Source organism: Liolophura sinensis, chromosome 1 (assembly GCF_032854445.1).
Source record: "Liolophura sinensis isolate JHLJ2023 chromosome 1, CUHK_Ljap_v2, whole genome shotgun sequence".
NCBI classification, from domain to species: Eukaryota; Metazoa; Mollusca; class Polyplacophora; order Chitonida; family Chitonidae; genus Liolophura; species Liolophura sinensis.
In genome coordinates, this window is record NC_088295.1 from 54,526,367 (window position 1) to 54,546,917 (window position 20,551).

The window sequence follows — 20,551 nt, forward strand, 5'->3', positions numbered from 1 at the left end:
GTTTTACATGGAAATAGGGAACAGAAATATAAGACAGCTGGGTTGGTTTATCTCTATACTTCACACGTGTGTATAAACACACAAACAGTTATGTATATTTATGGTAATAAACCAAGGTTTTTGGATATACGGTACTTGTATTGTTACATTGTCACATTCATAGTTAATACAAAATATTATTATATAGCTATAAATGCAGTCCAATGAAATCAGCCAGATCATACCACATGACCGTCATGTACTTGGAGTGATATTGGATCTGTATTTTTTTCATATTCTAAAGGGAGGTGCGTTTCTCTACATCTTGACGAGAAAATGTGAAGTTTCATATATTTGTTGATTTCCAAATTCTGCAAAATACTAAAGTGAAGATCAAAAGCGACTTAGGAATATACAAGGGTTGCATACAGAGTTTATTGCCTGCTGAGAACAGGGAGATCGAAACAACTTCTGCCAGGCCAGCTGAATCTGTATGTGTATCTTTGATCATTATTTTTGCACGAGGTTTAAGTCCTCTGACAGGTTCAGCTATATAATAAATAGGTCATTGTGAAGTGTTTTATACATTATAGAGTGGTATTGTATTCGTCCATGTTGTGTTGGAAGTCTGAATGGGTTTGTACAATACCACTCCATAATGTGCAAAACACTTTACAATAACGTCATATGATCAAATACAATAAGCACCTAATTTCCTGATGAACGCTATCAATATGATAGAATAGAAGAGTGGTTTTATGTCACATGCCTACCTGTACATGTAGCCATGACTACAACTGTCATCACAGTGTAAGCAGTGCTGCTTCAGTGAGCGAATGATGCCTTGTCATCAAATTCTACCCAGACTGATGGACCAGTTCTTCCTTTGTTTCATTTATTTATGCGACGATGTCAAGTATTATGTTGGGAGGAAATTGGGCAGAGCCATGGGGGAAGCAACGACCATCGGCAGGTTGCTGGCAAACCTTCCCACGTACGACCTTCTTGGCTTGCCTGCATTCATGTATATGTGCAATGTGTGTATATATGGATATAGGTACATCCATGGAAGGTAAACAGTGGACAGTGCTATACACCTTACCAGCTACCTGAAAACTTGCCCTTAATGTAGCTCACTAGATTTAACTTGTAACACTCAGATTTTTATGAAGTGATAGCATTTGTTGTGGGAACAAGTAATATCAAACAAAAAAACTGGGGCAATCGAAATACTTTTTGTGGAAGGAACAGTAAAAAGGCCATTGCATTTGTCTGTTTACTCCTGCAGGCTATACATGACTTCTACTGCTGAGTTATAACTCAGATATATGTATAGATTTTGCTACACTTCTAATATAAAAGACTTTTTAAAAATAGTGGGAAAGAATCATATATCGAATAAAAAGTGGGGGTCACGGAACTAAATTCAGTGTAAAATAACTTTATGTGAGTGCAATGGTATACCTACAGAAGTGGTACATCATTTTAGTGATGAAGAGCATTCCACTGAAGTGTCAGCAGAGCAACATCAAAGTGAGCAGAGCACACAACAGATGTAACAGAAAGAAGTGGTAGATTTAAACAGTAGCGAGCTACCTTAAATTTGAAGACAAATCATTGTTGCTTTTAACCTGTTCTCTTCCAAGAAGAAAAAAAAATCTTGTCACTCATGGAACACTCCACAAGCATGCATGGTCCTTTACTTACACGAATAACATTACCGGCTAAGGTTATTTGTAATTACTTCTGATGCAATGACTGGAGTTGTTATTAATATACATAAAGCTAGGACACAACTGTTCCAGGCTTATCCATTACAGTGCATGCATCTCTCTCTACATTCACTTTACATCACTGCCTGCACTAGCAAATTTTGTACGGATACCTTGAACAAAGCCGAGGTCACTATGTTCACGGTGACGAGGCAGGAAGTGTTGATAGAAATCACAAAATCTCTAAAGTAATAATACTTAAAACTCATGCACTCGCTTTATCTAAAGTACGCACAACATGATTGTATCCAACATCTAAAACAATTTTATTGCTGAATGTTTACTAAATAACTTCGTGCGAAAACACCAGTGGTGAGGCTTAGCATAAAGAAGCTATTTACGTACATTGCTCAGGCTCCAACAGTCAAGCTCGTCTAGTGGTGGCAGTGAAGTAAAGTGGGCATAGGAAGCGGTGTGAGGAGTATGTGTTCCACGCGATACAAGATTTGCTTCCCCTCATACAGGGTTATGAAATCCTCATTGGGGATTGCACTGCAAAATAACTGATACTTTTCTAAACACCGTGCTCAAGAGCTTTTCACTTTATATGATGGCAAGCAGGTTTATGGGAATTCCTGGAGAAAACCACTGACCTTTGTCTGTATATATATATATATATATATATATATATATATACCGATATATAACTATCTCCTATTTTCTTCCATAATTACTTTCATGATCAAATGGACACTGTTTAACCGGTACTCTAAATCCTCAACTAAGTTCACCAGTGAAGTATAACTTTAAATGGAAAAACACACGGTACCATTTTGAAGATTAGAATTCAATGGTCAAGACAGTGGCACTTCGGGGACTGGGAAAAACTTATGCATGTACTGTATAAAGCAAAGCTAAATGAAAGCCAAAGTGCTGCTTGAGAAAAACAGTTTATTTAAAAAATATCTATCACAAAATTGGAACAGAATGAGAGTAGACGGATGATGAACCAAGAAAACGTGAGGTACTGTACATTGTAAAATCAGACTTCAGATATCAATCATGAAGAGGAGACACTACACACTAGTAACAACACATCTATTTAAAGACTGATCAGCTATACAACAATTACAGAACACAGCCCTGTCCCAGCACAAAGCCATTATAGGCTGAGTGGACCAGAACTACCATCAGTCACACAGGAAAGAATTAACAAGGACTTAAACAAAACAAAAAAAAAGAATATATTTCTTGCTGTTCATGGAAAATGGTGTTTCCATTTGAGCAAATTCAAATACAGCTTATGAAATAATAATTACTGTTAGCCTGAGTCCACCGGAGAGTTGTATATAGATCGCCATATCTCAGATTTTGGCCAATCATCTTGCCTCACTTTCAGTCTTCCAGGTGATTGCTAAATATTTTAGCCCCTTTGATTAACACAGAGCCACAGAGAGCTTAGCCGCATTTGAGATAACCCACTGGCACCATGGCTGCTCCCACGACTTTTTTTTTAGAGATACGGTAGAATTTGAACGAGTTTATCTCACTTGTGATATCCAATTATTTGGGACTATCAACAGTATCCTTATTTTAGCCACAAATATTTCCGACTCATGGCAGTTGTTACCACTGTTTTCTTTTCATTTGAAGACCTATGTTGCCACAGCAGTCACTATCAACTTACCCTTTGACTGCTTCGTGGAACTGGGCTCAGTTCATGTGCAGGATATAACAAATGTTTGACACTTAAAATATATATATATATTTTTTTGGCCGTCAGAAAATTTTCAGTATATATCCAGATTATTCCAGTCTACATTGGGTAAATATACTCAAAAGATATATATGTGATTTTATTCAATGTAATTCATGGGGAGTGTAACAGTGAATAATGCAAGAGAAGAGCGAGTTTTCAGTTTAGTATTCAGTACATGTGTGTCAATGAATGGTCTAGAAGATTTACTGAGAATTTGTGTATAAAAAATCTTAAAACAAAGCTCATCATGCACATTGTAACAATTTGATGCCAAAATTTCATCTGATTATTCAAATCTGGCTTTTTTGATAAGATGAACATATTAAAACAAAATATTTTGTTTTCATAACTTTGAGGGAAGGTAATAAAAATCAACAGATCTTCACATATGAAAATAAGATTACAGTTATCTGACCTTCTATAATATAAATGTTTGAGTATTTCTTACTAAAACAAACTGAACTGTGGACCAGCATAGATTCTGGCTTGATATCAATCCTAAAGATTCAAAATACCATTTTTACTTTAAACTGCAAGACCAAAGTGACAAATGAGGTCAGCCGCAGTTCCGTGTAAACTCAAAGGCAGAAACTCATACTTAGTTATTGTACACCATTCCTAACATGTTTTCTTATTTCAATTTTTTTGAGATTCTGAGCTAAATTATAAACTTAAAAAAATGTATATAAGATCAATGTAAGACTGAGATATTATCAGGTCATGGTTATTAGTCAGCAAATTATACCCTATTTCTGTTACCATTTTTAGTCCATAACAGCATTTTTTTTAAAAAGTGTGGTAGTTTTCTTATTTGATTTTCAAGACAAGGCTAAAAAATTATTTGCTGTGTTGAAACTATGTTTCAGAACAAAAACTTAGACATGCCTGTAAAGACAGCCCATAACTGTATCAATAACAGAGAACATAACATGAAATCAAGCTGAAAACTGTGTTGTCACAAAGGAGCACAATCTTTACACACGCGCAAGAACTAACCATAAATCTTACCAAATGTTCACAGAAAAGTTAAAAAACAAAACAAAACAAAAACATGTAAGAAAAAACTTGTGTGAAAAGAAAGAAACAAATAAATTCACCGGTACCTCAGAAAAGTGCTTCAGAGAAAGTAAACCTAGTCACACATGTAAGCCAAAAAACAAAGCGCAATATAAATGTAAATTAACAGAAATATAAAAGGGCATAAAGACATCCTATAACCCTCAAAATTCAGTAAACAATACCACTCAAAATTCAGTAAACAATACCACTCAAAATTCAGTAAACAATACCACTCAAAATTCAGTAAATGCTAACAGCACTTTTAATTCTAAGGTACAGCTGCCTCAGCCAGCCATGACAGTTCGAATATGGAAGTGATCTAATTGCAGAGATTCTGAAGAAGTTACGGACAAGTATTATCAGGTTTACACTTGATGATTTGTGTATCTTATAACATCCATTCTTCATTAATATTTAAATAAATTTATTCACTTATAATAAACATTAAAATGGGTGTTTAAAAAGAATGCATAAATAACGAAGTGATTTTCTGCAAAGATATAGCTTCATGTGTAAGCTGAGGTAACCTCTTCAGACCATATACTATGTGTACATAACACAACAACACTGTACTGAAAAACTGAAATTCAGCACGAATATATATCTATATATATATATATGTATATATATATATACACACATGTACATGTATATACTCTACCACATCAATGAGAACCAACTTATTTAAAAATTCTTAACATCAACACTATTGATAACTGAAAATATTCATAAAATTACAGCATAGTGCATTTTAATATATCTATAACAATTTATAAAATAACAGAAGCTTTGCAATGTCAGAAAAATATCTGCTGTGTTGATATTAACTTCTGGAGTTAGTAATGCGATGATGTAAACATAATTCTAAAAAGCAAAAACGATAGTTATTATCCAAACAATTAACAGCACTCAGACTCTACACTGGAATGTGATTTTAACCGGGTCATAACAGCAATAATAAAGAATAAAATGAGCTCAAACCATTCATCATTGACAAGAATTATTTCAACAAAATTAAGTATCTTAAGTACTGGTACAGCCTGTAAAAAAATGTCCAAGTATTAGAACGGCAAACAACATACAAATTACTCCAAAAATTAATGTCAAAAATAAAATAATTTAACTTTCTCTAAGAACTCCACAATCGACACATAAATTTCATCACAACAGAGCACTCAATGAAGTTAAATTGAAGCTTTCTAAATGTATATGTGAATTTTGTAGTTGCTCCGTAAAATTCATGGCACAAATGATTGCCACAGCTATGTGGAGGAATAAGGCTGAAGTTAAATACAGTACATAATATTGCACTCAAAAAAAGAAAATACAAATATTTGCTTAGAAAGAATTGAACTAAAAAGTCCTTGTCAAAATGTAGAACTAGTAACATAAAATTCACGAATAAATCATGAAGATGAAATTAACCAAAATCATCAACGAAGAATATAATTTTTTATGTTATTATAATTTTTAAAACAAATGGACTTAAGACAAGCGGAAAAAATAATTTTATGAAGTCCGCTCCATAGGATTTGCTGGTAAGTAAGAGACAAGATAGAGGCGGATTTCATAAAGTATAATTTGTCAAAATTTTCGTTATTATACATAATGTATGGCCCGTAAAAGTTGAAACCATCAGAGCTTTATCTTACCTTTACAACTGATTCATCTTCTGTGTCACCTAAATCTAGTAAAGAATATTCAACAGTCACCAATCAAGCTGCTTGTTCTGTTCGTCAAATGTTTTTACAGATTTTAGAGGGGGTGAGGGAGGGGTTGAAAATGATTACCCAATGCTTTCATTAATGCCATGAAAAAAAAAAAAAAAAAAAAAAAAGAATGACTGCTTCAGTACAAATGCCTTAAGACATATGGTATCAATAATGGAAAATATACTGATAAATGGATGTTGTAAATGCATGTATTTATATTAAAATGCTGAGCTCATTTGTTCAAAAGTGTATTTAATTTAAGACTTAATCCCTGTATTAACTTCAGTCCAGACTTAAGTGTCATTTACAGGTACTTTGTGTTAGGATGAGACTGACACACTTTTGAACAATTGACCCAAAACGTCTATTTATTAGATTCTCTACAAACATTGGCTTTAAGTTATACTGAGATATCAAAATAATAATGAAATTCAATATGACAGATTTCTATCCAGATATTTTGTGGTCAGTAAAAACGTTGTTAGATTTTTTCCACTTCAGCAGAATTTCATTCAAGTACAGTATTAACAAAACTTACAAAGAACATCAACGCTAGGGGGGCGGCTGAAAAACTTTCACAACATTACAAATATACAACTATACTCTGGGCTCCTCATATCATTTTAAAATAATAATAATAAATCTATTTTTCCTCTATCAATACCACAGTTCACTGGAATAGTTAACTATCACATATAACAGCAATTACAACAACTAAGAACTGAGAAACACTTGTAACGCTGCCCTAGAAATAAGCACTCACGACGTTCAAAACAAATGATCTGAATTTTATACACACCCCTCCATAAAGCTCAATGGAAAAAAAGGAACCCAATTCAGAGGGTTCCCACGTAAAATCCTTTGGCATTATATGTAAATAACAAACTTATTATAGCCCTGCCTTCTTAAAACATGCTCAATGCGCTAGTAGTCAGCATTTCTAGTCATGTCTTCATCTTTTTAAGACAAGCTCAACAGTGATGTACTCCTGCGTTTCAATGCGCATAATATCAGTAGTTTACCTCACCCTAGTTAGTACAGCTGGAAATAACCCCAATCATTCTTCCGACATATTCTAACATAATGTATTTCTCCTATAAAAAACTTGCCCAAAAATGACATTTTTTATGGGGCAGACCATCGGTCCTCAAACTTATATTATTCTGGTAGTAGGATACCATTTTACCTTCTAAACATATCTCAAAGCAGTTTTTAAAGATTAACAGAACTCTCAGGCCAAATGAGTGACTTAGTCATGGGCGAAACTTTAGGTCAAATATCTGAATCTATCTGTAAAACTCAAAGAGCTACAACAGAACACCACTTATTGCTGTTAGTTTAAGTACTTGTAATGTAAACAGGACTCCAAACAAACCCTATACCTACTTACAAGAGCAGACATTTACAAATTTTGCATACAAAACCAGTTACATGTAGTACATGTACACACCAAAAACACAACACGATAAAGTGATAAATATACATGTATGTACACCAGCGACAAGAGTACACATTTACATGGTGAAATGGTACACCAAATGATAAAAGTTACATTTAGCAAATGAGAGCTGCAGGGATCAGCTTCATGAAGTGTCCATAAATCAGTCAATTGTTTTTAATTCTGTATTTTTCTATTTTTTTCTCCAGTCAAACAGAGTGTTTTCCCAAAAAACTGAAGTCAACCCCACATAGAACTTAAGGCTCAGTGAAGGAGAACCCTTCGCTTGGGATTTAAAAAAAAACAACAAAAACACAAAAAAAATTAGGAAGTTTCGTGAAACTGCGCCCTGTTCAACTCTCTTGTGACTTAGACTGACACATCTCTGACATGAGTTTAAGAGCTGAGTTTCAGCATCTTATTAACTTTGCAGGACCTAAGGACAGGTCAATGTCGGGACGATCTTGTGACACATTATCACTTTTTTTGTGTTAAACATCCGTTTGTTGTAGCGGTAAAGGAAACTCAAACACTTCATCAGAGTGAGCTGACAGTCGTTTATCATAGTCTTCTTCTGGGGAACTTGTTTGATTTGACGGCACTGGAGTACAATGTGTGGCGCAAATTCGCGCCCTACGGTTGGGGGAAGTTGGGCACCCATCTACCCCAGAATCTAAAGTTTGTCCTGGGTGTGGCTGTCCCTCACAAGGGCTCAAGCTATGTCTATCAGGTGGGTGGTAGGCCCCGTGTGGGTAGCCCCTTCCCGCAGGTGAGTAGTAACCAATGTACTGGGCATATTCATGCTGGCTGCACTCTACAGGGGAATGTCGCTGATAATACCCTAATGACGATGCACGGCCCGAGTCCGGTGACACATCACTGTCTCCGTGAGACGCTTTTTCATCCACTGTTAATGTCAGTTTGCATTTATCCTGTTCTGGTTCAACTTCCGTTGTGGTCACCTTAGTTGTTTCACAAATATCATCCTGGGATAAACTAGTCTCCAGGAATGGCGTCACTTTTGGAGGACTGACTTCTTGCCAGCCACGACGGTTTGGTATGTTCTCGCTGACGGGAGCAATTTTTACTTCCCTTTTTTCATGGATGTTTTCCAACGATGCATCATGTTGTCTCTCCGCACTGAACCGCACCCCTCTACTTCTCTCTGTCAGGCTGCTTTTCAGTTGCCTCTTTGGAGGGGCGTGGCTGGTAATGGGTTTATTTGTGTCTTGTGGAGACTGTGCTATGCGGTCCAGACGTGGAAACTCGCTTGCGAGTCTGTACTGGCTATCTCTCAGGCTACACGATCGACTGACAAAGGACGCAAGACTGGACGTTTCAGACAAGGCTTCAGGACTAGCCAACGGGGCGGGTTCTCTTTCTACTTCTGTATTCTGGAGAGGATTTGACCAGCCCGTGCCTAAATCTAGACTGAAATTCGGTCCTGCTCTGATACAACTGGGATCTAGTGGGTGCGCGCCCAATGGTATCTCACACGTGTTGTTGTAGTTCTCGTTCTGCACAATCAGGTCATTCCAGGTGACACAGTTATTGGGTGATACCTGTTCTTGATACCCCGGGGAATCTAGACCGAGAGTTGTGTTGTTAAGGGAGTCCTTATCAAGGTTACTATTGGCAAAACTGGTCTCCAGGAAAAGTTTTTGGTGAGATTCACTGCCTATAGAAGATACCGGACTAGACTGCTCCAGTAACGCCTTCCTCTCTGCCTCGGACAGAATACGTGTGGGCTTAGCAGGACCCACGTTGATCAGCACCTGAATAAAGACATATCCTATAGTAGAGAACATGTAATTGACTGGCAGATTTCCAACGACTCATTTCTTACAGATCAGGATGGAAGGGGAATCACATGTGACTGTAAAGAAAGCCATAATAACTATCCAATGTAAATTTACGTAAGGTTTCCTGACTAGATCAATACTCCCATCTTTACAAGGCATTTACACATCAGATTCAGTGCACAGACAATGGCCAACTCTTGCACTTCCTCTTAAATGTGGACAATTAAGCAAAGAATACAAAAATGCACTAAGTATGGCCTTTGGGAGGTGGTTTTCGAATTTTGACTGTTTTTGTTCCCTTGGCTGGTTTTAATGGACTCCATATTTCTTCCCAATCATTAATTCTTTTAGAGTCTTTGGTCTGATTCAATTACATTAGAATGGAAAGAGCTCTGCTATGTTCCAACACATATAAACAGGAGCCAGTGTCAAGATATCTGGACTAGGTTAGGGCAATCTACCTAAGGTAACAAGCAACTTTAAGACATGGCATCAAGGATTACTTACCTATCTCTCTACATGTTAGTTATCAGACTGGCAAAACTTGAAAACTTCCAGATCTCATGATTAGAATTAATCAATGAAGAAATGGCACCAGTTTGGAAATATTTCTATTACTGTGCAATAGGACTGTCAATTACAGAGATACTAGGATCATCAACCAGACCTCCCTTAATATCTTCTATAAGATAGATTCAACCACAAGACCAATTAGCTGGGCTAACAATATAAACATGTACTATGTTCAAGGATTAAGCGAAAGAATGTTATCCAATACCTTCTGAAGAGCCTCCAGCACATTGTCTGGCATGTGGTCGTTGATCATGGTAGGGGAGATAAGCACTTCGCCAAAGTCGGCATTATCCGCCCAGATTGCCTGGTACACAGGTTCCTCTCCTCCACACAACTTCCTGCAACAAAATAACACATTTTGATCATTTTCTTTTATCTTCTATTAATATTTTATGCCAAACTGAAAAAGAAGTTCACTGCAGTGTAATTGCAGTTAGGTTGTTCATATGTGAAGCAAACTCTCCTAACTTGCCAGGTATTACACAAATTATCAAATTATTATTACTCTAAACCCATAATAGTTTGTACTAACATTTAATACAAACATCACATGTTTTAGCAGCAATGACAGAGATATTTCAAAACAAAAATTTATGATTTTTCACGACCACATCTGACAAAATTCATGACTTAGACATAATCAAAATTTGTTACTGTACACCAATATAAACAGAAATACACTGACTGCTCATGCCGTGTGTACGTCATGCTAGCACTAATAATGGTGCATATATGTACACTTATGATGCTTACAGCATAGAAAATTCAAGATTTTCTCAAGATTTTCAAAATCTCATGACTGATATTTATTCATCCCCAGTTTCCTCCCTGTTTCATCTGCCCAGTTTCCTCCCACCATAATACTGGCTGCCGTCGTAGAAGTAAAATATTCTTGAGTACGGCGTAAAACACCAATCAAATAAATAAATAAATAAATAAGTAAATATTTATTCATCACCATTCTCGTTTTTTAATGAATGTAGTAACACTGAGTTAATTTATTCTTTTCTCTTTGGTTTGCAGCTTAATCACAAAAAATCACTGACCTGTGCTGCAGGTACTTAATATATGGGGAGAGAGACTATTAACAGTAAAGCGCTCTATCTTACCGATCACTCTTCGGGTGGCTTCTAACGACATGTATTATTTTGCCAGGAGGGAAGAGGGGTTTGTGGGCGGAAAGCCCTATGGCTGAATCGACCGGATGAGCCGTTACATCACGCTCCATCTTCTCCATTTCTATCTTCATCTCGTACAGGTCCATGTTCTGACCCACATCATCCCCTTTACAACACACCAGCTTGGACGCGATGATCTTCCACTGTGACAGATGAGATGATGTTAAAGGAACAGAAAACACTACCGTGAAGTATACATGAAGTAGATGAAAGACCATTACACACTGTCCACAAAAATAGTTCGATATATTTTTTTTACGACTTTTTTTTTCAACCCAGTAAAATGCATTTGAAACTTTGGATTTTACGATGGAATTTTCTGACCATACTGGGACCAGTGACGTCACATCATGTTTTGTTTTTCTATTTAAAACACACAAACTGCAAGATTTCACCATTCTAAACGCACATACATATAGATCTATGAATGTCTTTACTAAATGGACCTTGAAAAGAACCCTGAAAGTTGACCTAGATACTTCACAATTTCAAGCAAAAATATGGACATGATATCACTGATACCTCTAGGTCACCTCAGATCACTGTAGAATTTGATGTTTTAAATCCATTTCACATGCTGTGAAAAATGGTAAAAAAAAAAAAAAGACGAAAGTAGATTTTTTTCTAACATTTTTTTACCCTTTCTGTGGATAAATTCAGTTTCACATGCTTTGTTTTAAGCCATTTTAACAACTTGTAACTGTGTTTATCGGAAAAGCATAAGTTTCTGCACCAAGAGTGAAATTTTGTTATATTTATTTGCATCTTAAAATGCACATTTCACAGCCAAAATTTAGGTCATTTACTGTGAAGCCTTAAGTGCCAATTTTATCGGTTTTGATACAATCAAATACTGGAAAAAAATCTCATGAAGAGAATACTTGGCTGAGATATTTCTATAATAATAAATAATGTAAAAATGAGACACAGTCTTACCTTTGGTTCAGTGCTCTGTTTGATCACATTAATCAGGTCTGATCTCAGACATTCCATCTGATGTAACCCTATCCTGAAAACCAAGACAAACCACTCATAAATTTAGGTGCTTACGATTCCTGGGTCCCATTTCAATACACGACTAGCTCAAACAGTTTGACAGATACATAAAACACTTGCTTTTTATTTCTTAATATGGAGTATATGATATGTCCAAACAAATACAAGAACAAAAAAGCTTCTCAGCTTGCTACCTGAGGTGTACAAATGGCTTTAAACTACAGTTTTGGAAAGGCCCTAGCGTTCAGTCACAAGACTGGGTCAGATTTTTGCCACAAGAGTTCAATTCAAGCTTGGAGATCTTTAGATCACTTACCTTGGAACAACATCTTTACCAACCACAACTGATGTAATAAAATGCTTGGTTTCTTCAACACAGCTGGGACTTGAAAATGAGACACGAAAGATTCAAAATAATTAGAATAGTAACATGTGACAAAGTTAAAGAATTACACAAACTATGCATGCTATGTATGCAATAAATGAGTTCTGTAGCTTTGTACTTTCTGTCAGTAAGCTTTGGCAATTGGTTTAACTGGACAAAGAATCCAGCAAGCTTGGATACAAAAGGATATATTTATTTATTTATTTGTGTATTTATTGGTGTTTTACGATGTACTCAAGAATATTTCACTTATATAACAGCAGCCAGCATTATGCTGGGAGGAAAGCGGGCAGAGCGGGCAGGGGAAACTCACGACCATCCGCACGTTGCTGGAAGACATTCCCACTTACGGCCGGAGAGGAAGCCAGCATGAGCCGGACTTAAACTCACAGCAAACGCATTGGTGAGAGGCTCCTGGGTCATTACGCTATACTAGCGCCCTAAACAACTGAGCCATGGAGGCCTTCCAAAAGGATACTTTTGACTTGAGATAAAGATCTCAAAGGATTACTACATGTGATCTGATTATACATGTTAATCAGATAATGAAACTACATGAACTGTGACAGGAACAGTGGCATGGACATCTGGATACTCTAAATGATTCTAGTGACACAGTAAACAATGAGATAGTATAAAGGTACACAGCTCTGGAATATAAACACTCGTTGCATATTTTCAAAATTTCACTTTCATTAGACAAAACAGAATCTGAATAATTCACAAGCATGAAAATTAGAAATGATTTTTCTTGGTGTGATAAAAGGTTTACACATGGATTTCACACTGAATATCTTACCTGAGCAGGCCCCCTGGTGGTGAAAAGGCGTAACAGTGTATCTTGGGATATTCTTGTTTCAGCAGAATAGCGAGGATTGAAGCGGTGCCTGCTCCCAGTGAATGACCCACCAACACCAGACCGTAGTCAGGTGTGCCTTTACTCTACATAAATACGTAAAACATGACGTGTTACACATGCTTGTTATTCGAAACCATTATACATTTTTGTAGATATATATACACAAACAACTCACTTCCCATGTATTTATCTACTGTTTTACCATGTTGAAAATTTCACTAATACAGTGCTTATGAGATATACAGATAGAGGATGCAGTACAACAAGTTACCTGTTTATCAGATAAACAAAGGTATCATACATTTTAATAAACATGTAGACTTACAGGGTCTCGGGCAAAAGCATCTGGTAAAATGTTTTCCTGTTTCAATTTCTTCTGAATATAGACAGCAGCTTGTACCATTCCCTGTGGAAATTAAAACACAAATACAGGCTACAGCTTGTACCATTCCCTGTGGAAATTAAAATACAAATACAGACTACAGCTTGTACCATCCATTGTGGAAATTAAAATACAAATACAGACTACAGCTTGAACATTTGCTGAGAAAATTACATCATAAATATAGACAGCAGATAGCACCATTCCCTTTGGAAATTAAAACACAAATACAGACTACAGCTTGTACCATTCCCTGTGGAAATTAAAACACAAATACAGACTACAGCTTGTACCATTCCCTGTGGAAATTAAAATACAAATACAGACTACAGCTTGTACCATTTGCTAAGAAAATTACATCATAAATATAGACAGCAACTTGTGACATTCTCCCTGAAAACACATGGTATGTAAAGATAGATCATAACTTTTACCATTCCCTTAGCAGAACATAATACTTTTACAATTGTGGTACAAATGTGGTCATATTTGTGATATATTTATTTGAATGGTGTTTTATGATGTACTCAAGAATATTTCACTTATACGACGGCGACCAGCATTATGGTGGGAAGAAACCGGGCTTGGAAAGCCACGACCATCCGCAGGTTGCTGTCAGACCTTCCCCACGTACAGCCGGAGAGGAAGCCAGCATGAAATCTGATCATATGAATATAGCGTTCATATACAGGATGATGTATTACATTATATTTCATACTTTTATTATATGTTGTATCATAAAGTAAAATACGTGTAATTAATACTCATGAGATATTATCATCAGGCCCTGTTGCATAATACCACACTTACTTTGATCTAACCACACATACTAAGTGCCTTACTTCAGTACCATGCTGGTGCCAACAAATACAACCATGAGCAGAGGGCCGATTGGCTGTGATTTTAGAAATATCTGTGGCTGACAAGGCTAGAAATAATCTACTATTTTGAAATTCAAATCATTCAGAGACATACTAGCCCTTGCCTTTCCTATGCGCCTAAGCAGCCCAGTTAGTCGTTTGTTCTGTCTGTTGTTTGGTCAGTCAATTCTTTGACGTTTTATCTTTTAAACAATGGCCTCCTATCTTATAACATGGGTTATACACTTACTCAGGGGTCTTAGTGCAAGAATACATGAAATCCTGTAGGAGGGATGTACGAGCTATTGTGAATTTGTGCTTGTTTTTAACACTAAGGTATTCTTACCTGGTGGCCGTACCAGTCCTCTCTAATAGGGTCAATGGGCAGGGGCTCAGGCTCTGCCTTCAGGTCAGTGATGATGTCCTACACATAACAAACAAACATCACACATCTGGGCACAACATCTAAATAAATATTTTATGGACATAGGTCTTCCATTTCTGAAATTTCAAGTCTTTCCCGGACTATTCATTGGTAAACTCCATGTATATTTAAAGATGTTTTCAGCAATAATTTTTTGTAAAATGCTCCCTTCTAAATCTCATTATTCAACCATGTCTAAGCTGGTCTCACTGTGTCAATTTTAGTGGAAATTTTCCATAGAGTTGTCTCCCATGCTTCTGTTATATGAGCCATGAAAGCCTCGGGCTGTTATGGTTGTTTGATCAAACACGTTCCTCTATAAACAATGGGTAAATAACAATGCTTACAGTTTGCTTCCTTATCCCCAATCAAATCAAATGATGCAGTGTGGGCTATGAAAGTGACAAAATAGAAGGTTACAGTCAATTAAATTACCTGTGTCAATGGGTGTATGATTTATATAAGATATACTTACCTGTAATGACAGAGTCCCTCGTATACTTAGAACAACATTTTTGTGCTGGTGATCCAGGGATACAAAGAATGGAGTTTCACCAACCTAAAGGCAATAGATTAGAAATGTCTATATCTAAATTGGTAAGACAATGTATGTACAAGTCTGTTGTCATGTTTAGGATCTAGCATCCATTTTTATAACATCTTAATGTCTGACAGCAACCTGCGGACGGTCATGGGTTTCCTTGGGCTCTGACCGGTTTCCTCCCATCATAATGCTGGCCGCTGTGGTATAAGTGAAATATTCTTGAGTACTGCGTAAAACACAAATCAAATAAATAAATAAATAAATAAATATAAAATCTTCATCTTTCCCATTATGGACATAATAGTATTTCTCTCTTGTGGCTGAGAACTTTGAGATCCAGTGAGAAAACACAAATGACAGCAAACAATCACTGGTATTTGAATATGTATTTTCACATGGAGGATCGGAATAAGAAAGAGTAAATATTATCTCTTGATGACTCATAACACACCTGCCATAAAAAAAAAATAAAAAAAAACATAACAAAAAAAAATAATACTCATATCAACTCATACCGTAATTAGTAATAATAAACCTTATAACCAACAATGACCAGAATCGAGGACACTGACAACTTACATCTACGTGGTAGGTTACGTAGACTATATCCTTCTCAGAGAGGCCACTGATCTTGTTCAGAGCAGCAAAGTTACAATGACAGCAGTTGTCATTCACCAGTATGCTGTGTTTAGGAGTCTTGCGGCCACACAGCGCTAGACAACAACAGCACCTGTGTTGCCAAAAAAAACAAAACCAGGTTAATGACTAGAATATATGGTGGTGTAAGGTAACATAAGGTGAAAAGTTTGGTTTTTTTTGAAGTCAGAAATTTAAAACCGAATTTAAAAGTTCTAACCTCTCACAATTACAAGTTTTTTTCTCTCACTTTTTATCTCAGTGACACCACTTGTTTACAAATTATCCTATCAATGTATATTTTTGAGTAATTAAATTGGAGCAACAGTCTCTCTTTCAACTTTTTTTCAACCATGTAAATTTTACAGCTCTTTTGGATACCAATAATTCCCATAAAAAAAAAAAAAAAAAAAAAAAAAATAAACCATCCGAACACAAACAAAGATATTCAAACCAATTGCACATCTACAATGGTAGTACAGTGGAAAAAAGGGAGTAGAGTTCAGCCTAGAGGAAACCAAGGTCAATACAGTTCATCCAGCGTGTGTATAGGGTGATATCCTGCTGGAAAGTTTCATCATAAAATATAATATTTTATGACATTTATTTCCTCTTAAATGCACTTTTTGGGGTGAAATTTTTGGTTACTTACAGTAATATTAAAAAATTAATAAATTTTCTGCATGAAATCTCTTAGGTTTATGATGATTTGTACTGTAGTACTTCATGGAAAACTCAATGTAATGATACCATTCACAGAAAATATTTATCGTCAAATATAAACAGTGGCTATTGAGTTTCATTCCTAGACTTTTATCAACGCATCTATTTTAAGACGAAACCCTTCTCATATCAGATTAGGAAGACAGTTTTTTCATTCTCACCTAAGATGAGGTATGATACGGCATAATCCAGTGCCTGTGTTGGCCATGAGAAACGCCGGCCAACCGTACGCTGCAAGCGCAAAACTCATGTAGTGCGTCACCAGCTTGTACATTTCGAGGACATCTGGTTGCCGTAGCGACAGGAACTGGGATCGTGGCGTGACAGGCACTCCTGACAGGTACTCATACACATCGTTGGATCCCTGAACAGGAAGCAGAGGACCAATTGACTTTTCAACACCACATGGTAATCTTTCAGAGGGGGAGATAAAAAAACACACCTTCAAGTAGAAACAGGTGTCGCCTGTAATTGCCTGCTCTGTAGGTTAAGAGGTTGAAAAGCTGGATAGCAAGATTCCATGTAATCCTTCAGCATACCAGTACAATTCTCCCATAACCTAGCACGAAAATTTTACTGTTTTTTTTTTTTATGTTATTCCTACGTACACATAATGGATCTATTTTAGCATTGAGTAAAGTGCATTTATGAATAATGTCTCACTATTTTTTTCTCCTTACTGATGTAAACATACTGAACTCTTTCCAGTTAGGCCATCTGCAGGATTTCGTTTATTTACTCTCACAAATGCACTAGAAGGCCAAAAAATTCCTTCAGAGTTTCAAAAACAGATGTCTCAGGCAATTATTTTTTTAAATTCAAACAACTTTTTGCACTGTTAAAAATATTAAAGCATCCCGTTTCACACTGTATATGTCAGCAGCTAGGTAGTGTGTCATTTGGGCACATGACAGACAAACAAGAAAAATAGTATTGCATACATTTTCAGATACTCTCAGCTCATCTCATCATGTGTACTTTTAATGCTTCAATTGTCCTGACTGAAAAAATCTACCTACCCAGCATGGCCAAAATGAAGACATTTGAGAGACAATAATTTTGGTAAAATTCTTCAGTAGGAAACACCTCTGTATGCATAACCAAACAAATGTCGCATACAGATTTGATTTATATGATGTATGTCTTCTCACTAAAGTAAAAAAATCCACCTATAGATATTGACAACCCCTCTCTCCTCCCTTGCAAAACCCGCAAGATTTAGCCACAGTGAGAACACACCTGTCCAACAGTATATTTCATGCGGAGCTTCTGGTGGCCACGTAGTAAAGCCAGTCCAGCAATGACATCTGAAGGGACCACATCCAAATCTCGAAAAAATTCAGTGAAAAGGCGTGCCACATCAGCTATGGAATTCTGAAACAAAACAATGAGGTCTGAGTAAAATAAGCTACCTTTTTCAGTTACGTGTTTATACTGTTATATGTGTTCCATCCCATCATTTAATTTTTCTCACACTAATTTTAAGTACATGTAATTTGTAATCGTTGGCCTCCTTGGCTCAGTTGGTTGGCGCACTAGCGTAGAGTAATGGTAATAGCCTCTCACCAATTCGGTCGCCGTGAGTTCAAGTCCAGCTCATGTTGCCTTCCTCTCCGGCCGTAGGTGGGAAGGTCTTCTAGCATACTGCAGATGGTTGTGGGTTTCCCCCGGGCTCTGCCCGGTTTCCTTCCACCGCCATAATGCTGGCTGCCGCCGTATAAGTGAAATATTCTTGAGTACGGCGTAAATCACCAATCAAATAAATAAATAAATAAATACATATGTAATCTCACCAACTTACCTATATTTCATTGCCCCACTGATGCACATAAATGGGAATTTTATTTGTTTGTTGTTGAATGCTATACTCAAAATCTGCATACGATATTATTTGAATTGGTAATTAATGTATGTTTTCTAGTTTTTATGCTGAAGCATATAAATTCACAATAAACAAAATATCGCATAAAACATAATTTAATTATATGGCTGGGACAGATTTTTATTATTATTTCTCTTTCGTTTTTGTGAAAACTTAACGAGCTATAAGAGGAAAAGTTTGGACTGGATGTTGTTGAAATTTGGTGATTTTAGGAACAAGGTTACAAGGCAAATTTTGGCTGTTTTTGGTTAACTCTGGTCATGTGACATGGCCCCCATCTTGAACCTTTAAAAATTTTCAAGAAACACGCACAGATTCTTCTGAAATTTGATATACTTATAGAGTGATCCCAGTGAGAACCCGTTTGAAAAAGTATTGAATGTGCATCGAAAACTTTGGAGGCTAGCCATTGGTCAAAGTTATGACATCATAAATAGTGTCTAATTTTAACAATGTTTTCATGTATTCTGGTGAATTTGGCGATGATGATTCCGAATCAGCTTTTCGATTTTGCCTATCTTTGTAACTTTTTGAGATATGGTCAGAAAACTTTTTCTGTACCATAATGTCCATCGCCTGTAATTTGAGAACTATGGTAGCTAGAAATGTGAAACTTGCACCAAATTTTAGCCCAAGGCATGTCCTTTCAAGCTACGATCAATAGTTTTCTAGCTAGAAATGTTTAACTGACATCACTCTACTTCAGAAAAAGAAATGTAACCCTGTGCATTTAACACAAACTTTGGTGGTAACTGTGTATTACTACACATGTGCTGCATGTTTGGACTGAGGATAAAGAAAACAACAAACAACGTCGCTTATTCCTTTTCACTATTTACACCAAAATTTCATATCTTTATAGTTTCCAAACATTTCCTGTCACCTACATGCACCCTGTCCTCGCCTGTTCTCAAAACTGAACTGAGCCCAGGAAAACCAGATGGGACACTAAGAGTGGGGCGATTGCACGCCATGTGTGGCGCAACCTGAAATGTTCATATGTCATATCCAGGTGCGGTGAAGGCCTTACTCGATCAAGACGCTGTGGATTTCAGCACTAGACGCATTTCATTCTATATCTGGTAGTGTGGGGTTTAAACCCAGCTGATTATTTTTCATTTTTGTCATGCATTTTCTCCATGTGTCTGTTTTTGTAAATACTGTTACAATTTGTACATGCAGGTTGAATTTGTGGAATTTTCCACTGTCTTTGTATTTGGGCAGTCAAGTCAAGCCATTCGTCTGCAAACAGATGTTTGCCAAAGCTTAATTTCTTTCATCATAGCAAATTAGCTCAGTAAATTACTTTCATAGTGTTTTCTTATTTGACATTCAATGGGGCCTTGATGATTGGCCACCGATATCGCTGTAAGGAATGTAACAGCTTTAATTCAACTAAAAAATTATACCAGCGCCATGCACCTCAATCATTAAGTACCAGTAATGTCTAAAATAAAAAGATTTACATTTTCCCCTGCCTGCTGACATGTGTTCAGTTTGCTAGTGCACACAAATTTACAAAATATTTTTGATCAGCTGTTACCCGATTTCTGCCTTTCCTCTGAATACAGCAGCACAAGATGTTCAACCGTCTGTCCCAGCTCTCTTCATATGCCCGAAACGCTTTCCTGCAAAAAAGACACAAAAA

At 36.5% G+C, this 20,551-nt stretch overlaps 1 protein-coding gene across 1 annotated transcript in view; it reads right to left on the reverse strand.

The window, feature by feature from the left end:
• Positions 1-6,360: 6,360 nt before the first annotated feature.
• The window catches only part of LOC135473656 (diacylglycerol lipase-alpha-like), a 71,118-nt gene continuing 56,927 nt past the window's right edge, over positions 6,361-20,551 (reverse strand). Inside the window, exons 5-17 of the mRNA XM_064753524.1 lie at positions 20,447-20,531; positions 18,261-18,395; positions 17,183-17,385; positions 16,242-16,392; positions 15,594-15,677; positions 15,041-15,118; positions 13,778-13,858; positions 13,393-13,535; positions 12,525-12,593; positions 12,149-12,221; positions 11,144-11,355; positions 10,240-10,372; positions 6,361-9,434 (exon numbers count right to left, since the gene is read on the reverse strand). Of these exons, the coding sequence (XP_064609594.1) occupies positions 8,151-9,434; positions 10,240-10,372; positions 11,144-11,355; positions 12,149-12,221; positions 12,525-12,593; positions 13,393-13,535; positions 13,778-13,858; positions 15,041-15,118; positions 15,594-15,677; positions 16,242-16,392; positions 17,183-17,385; positions 18,261-18,395; positions 20,447-20,531 (2,731 nt within the window). The 3' untranslated portion in view covers positions 6,361-8,150. The remainder of the gene's footprint in view (positions 9,435-10,239; positions 10,373-11,143; positions 11,356-12,148; positions 12,222-12,524; positions 12,594-13,392; positions 13,536-13,777; positions 13,859-15,040; positions 15,119-15,593; positions 15,678-16,241; positions 16,393-17,182; positions 17,386-18,260; positions 18,396-20,446; positions 20,532-20,551) is intronic.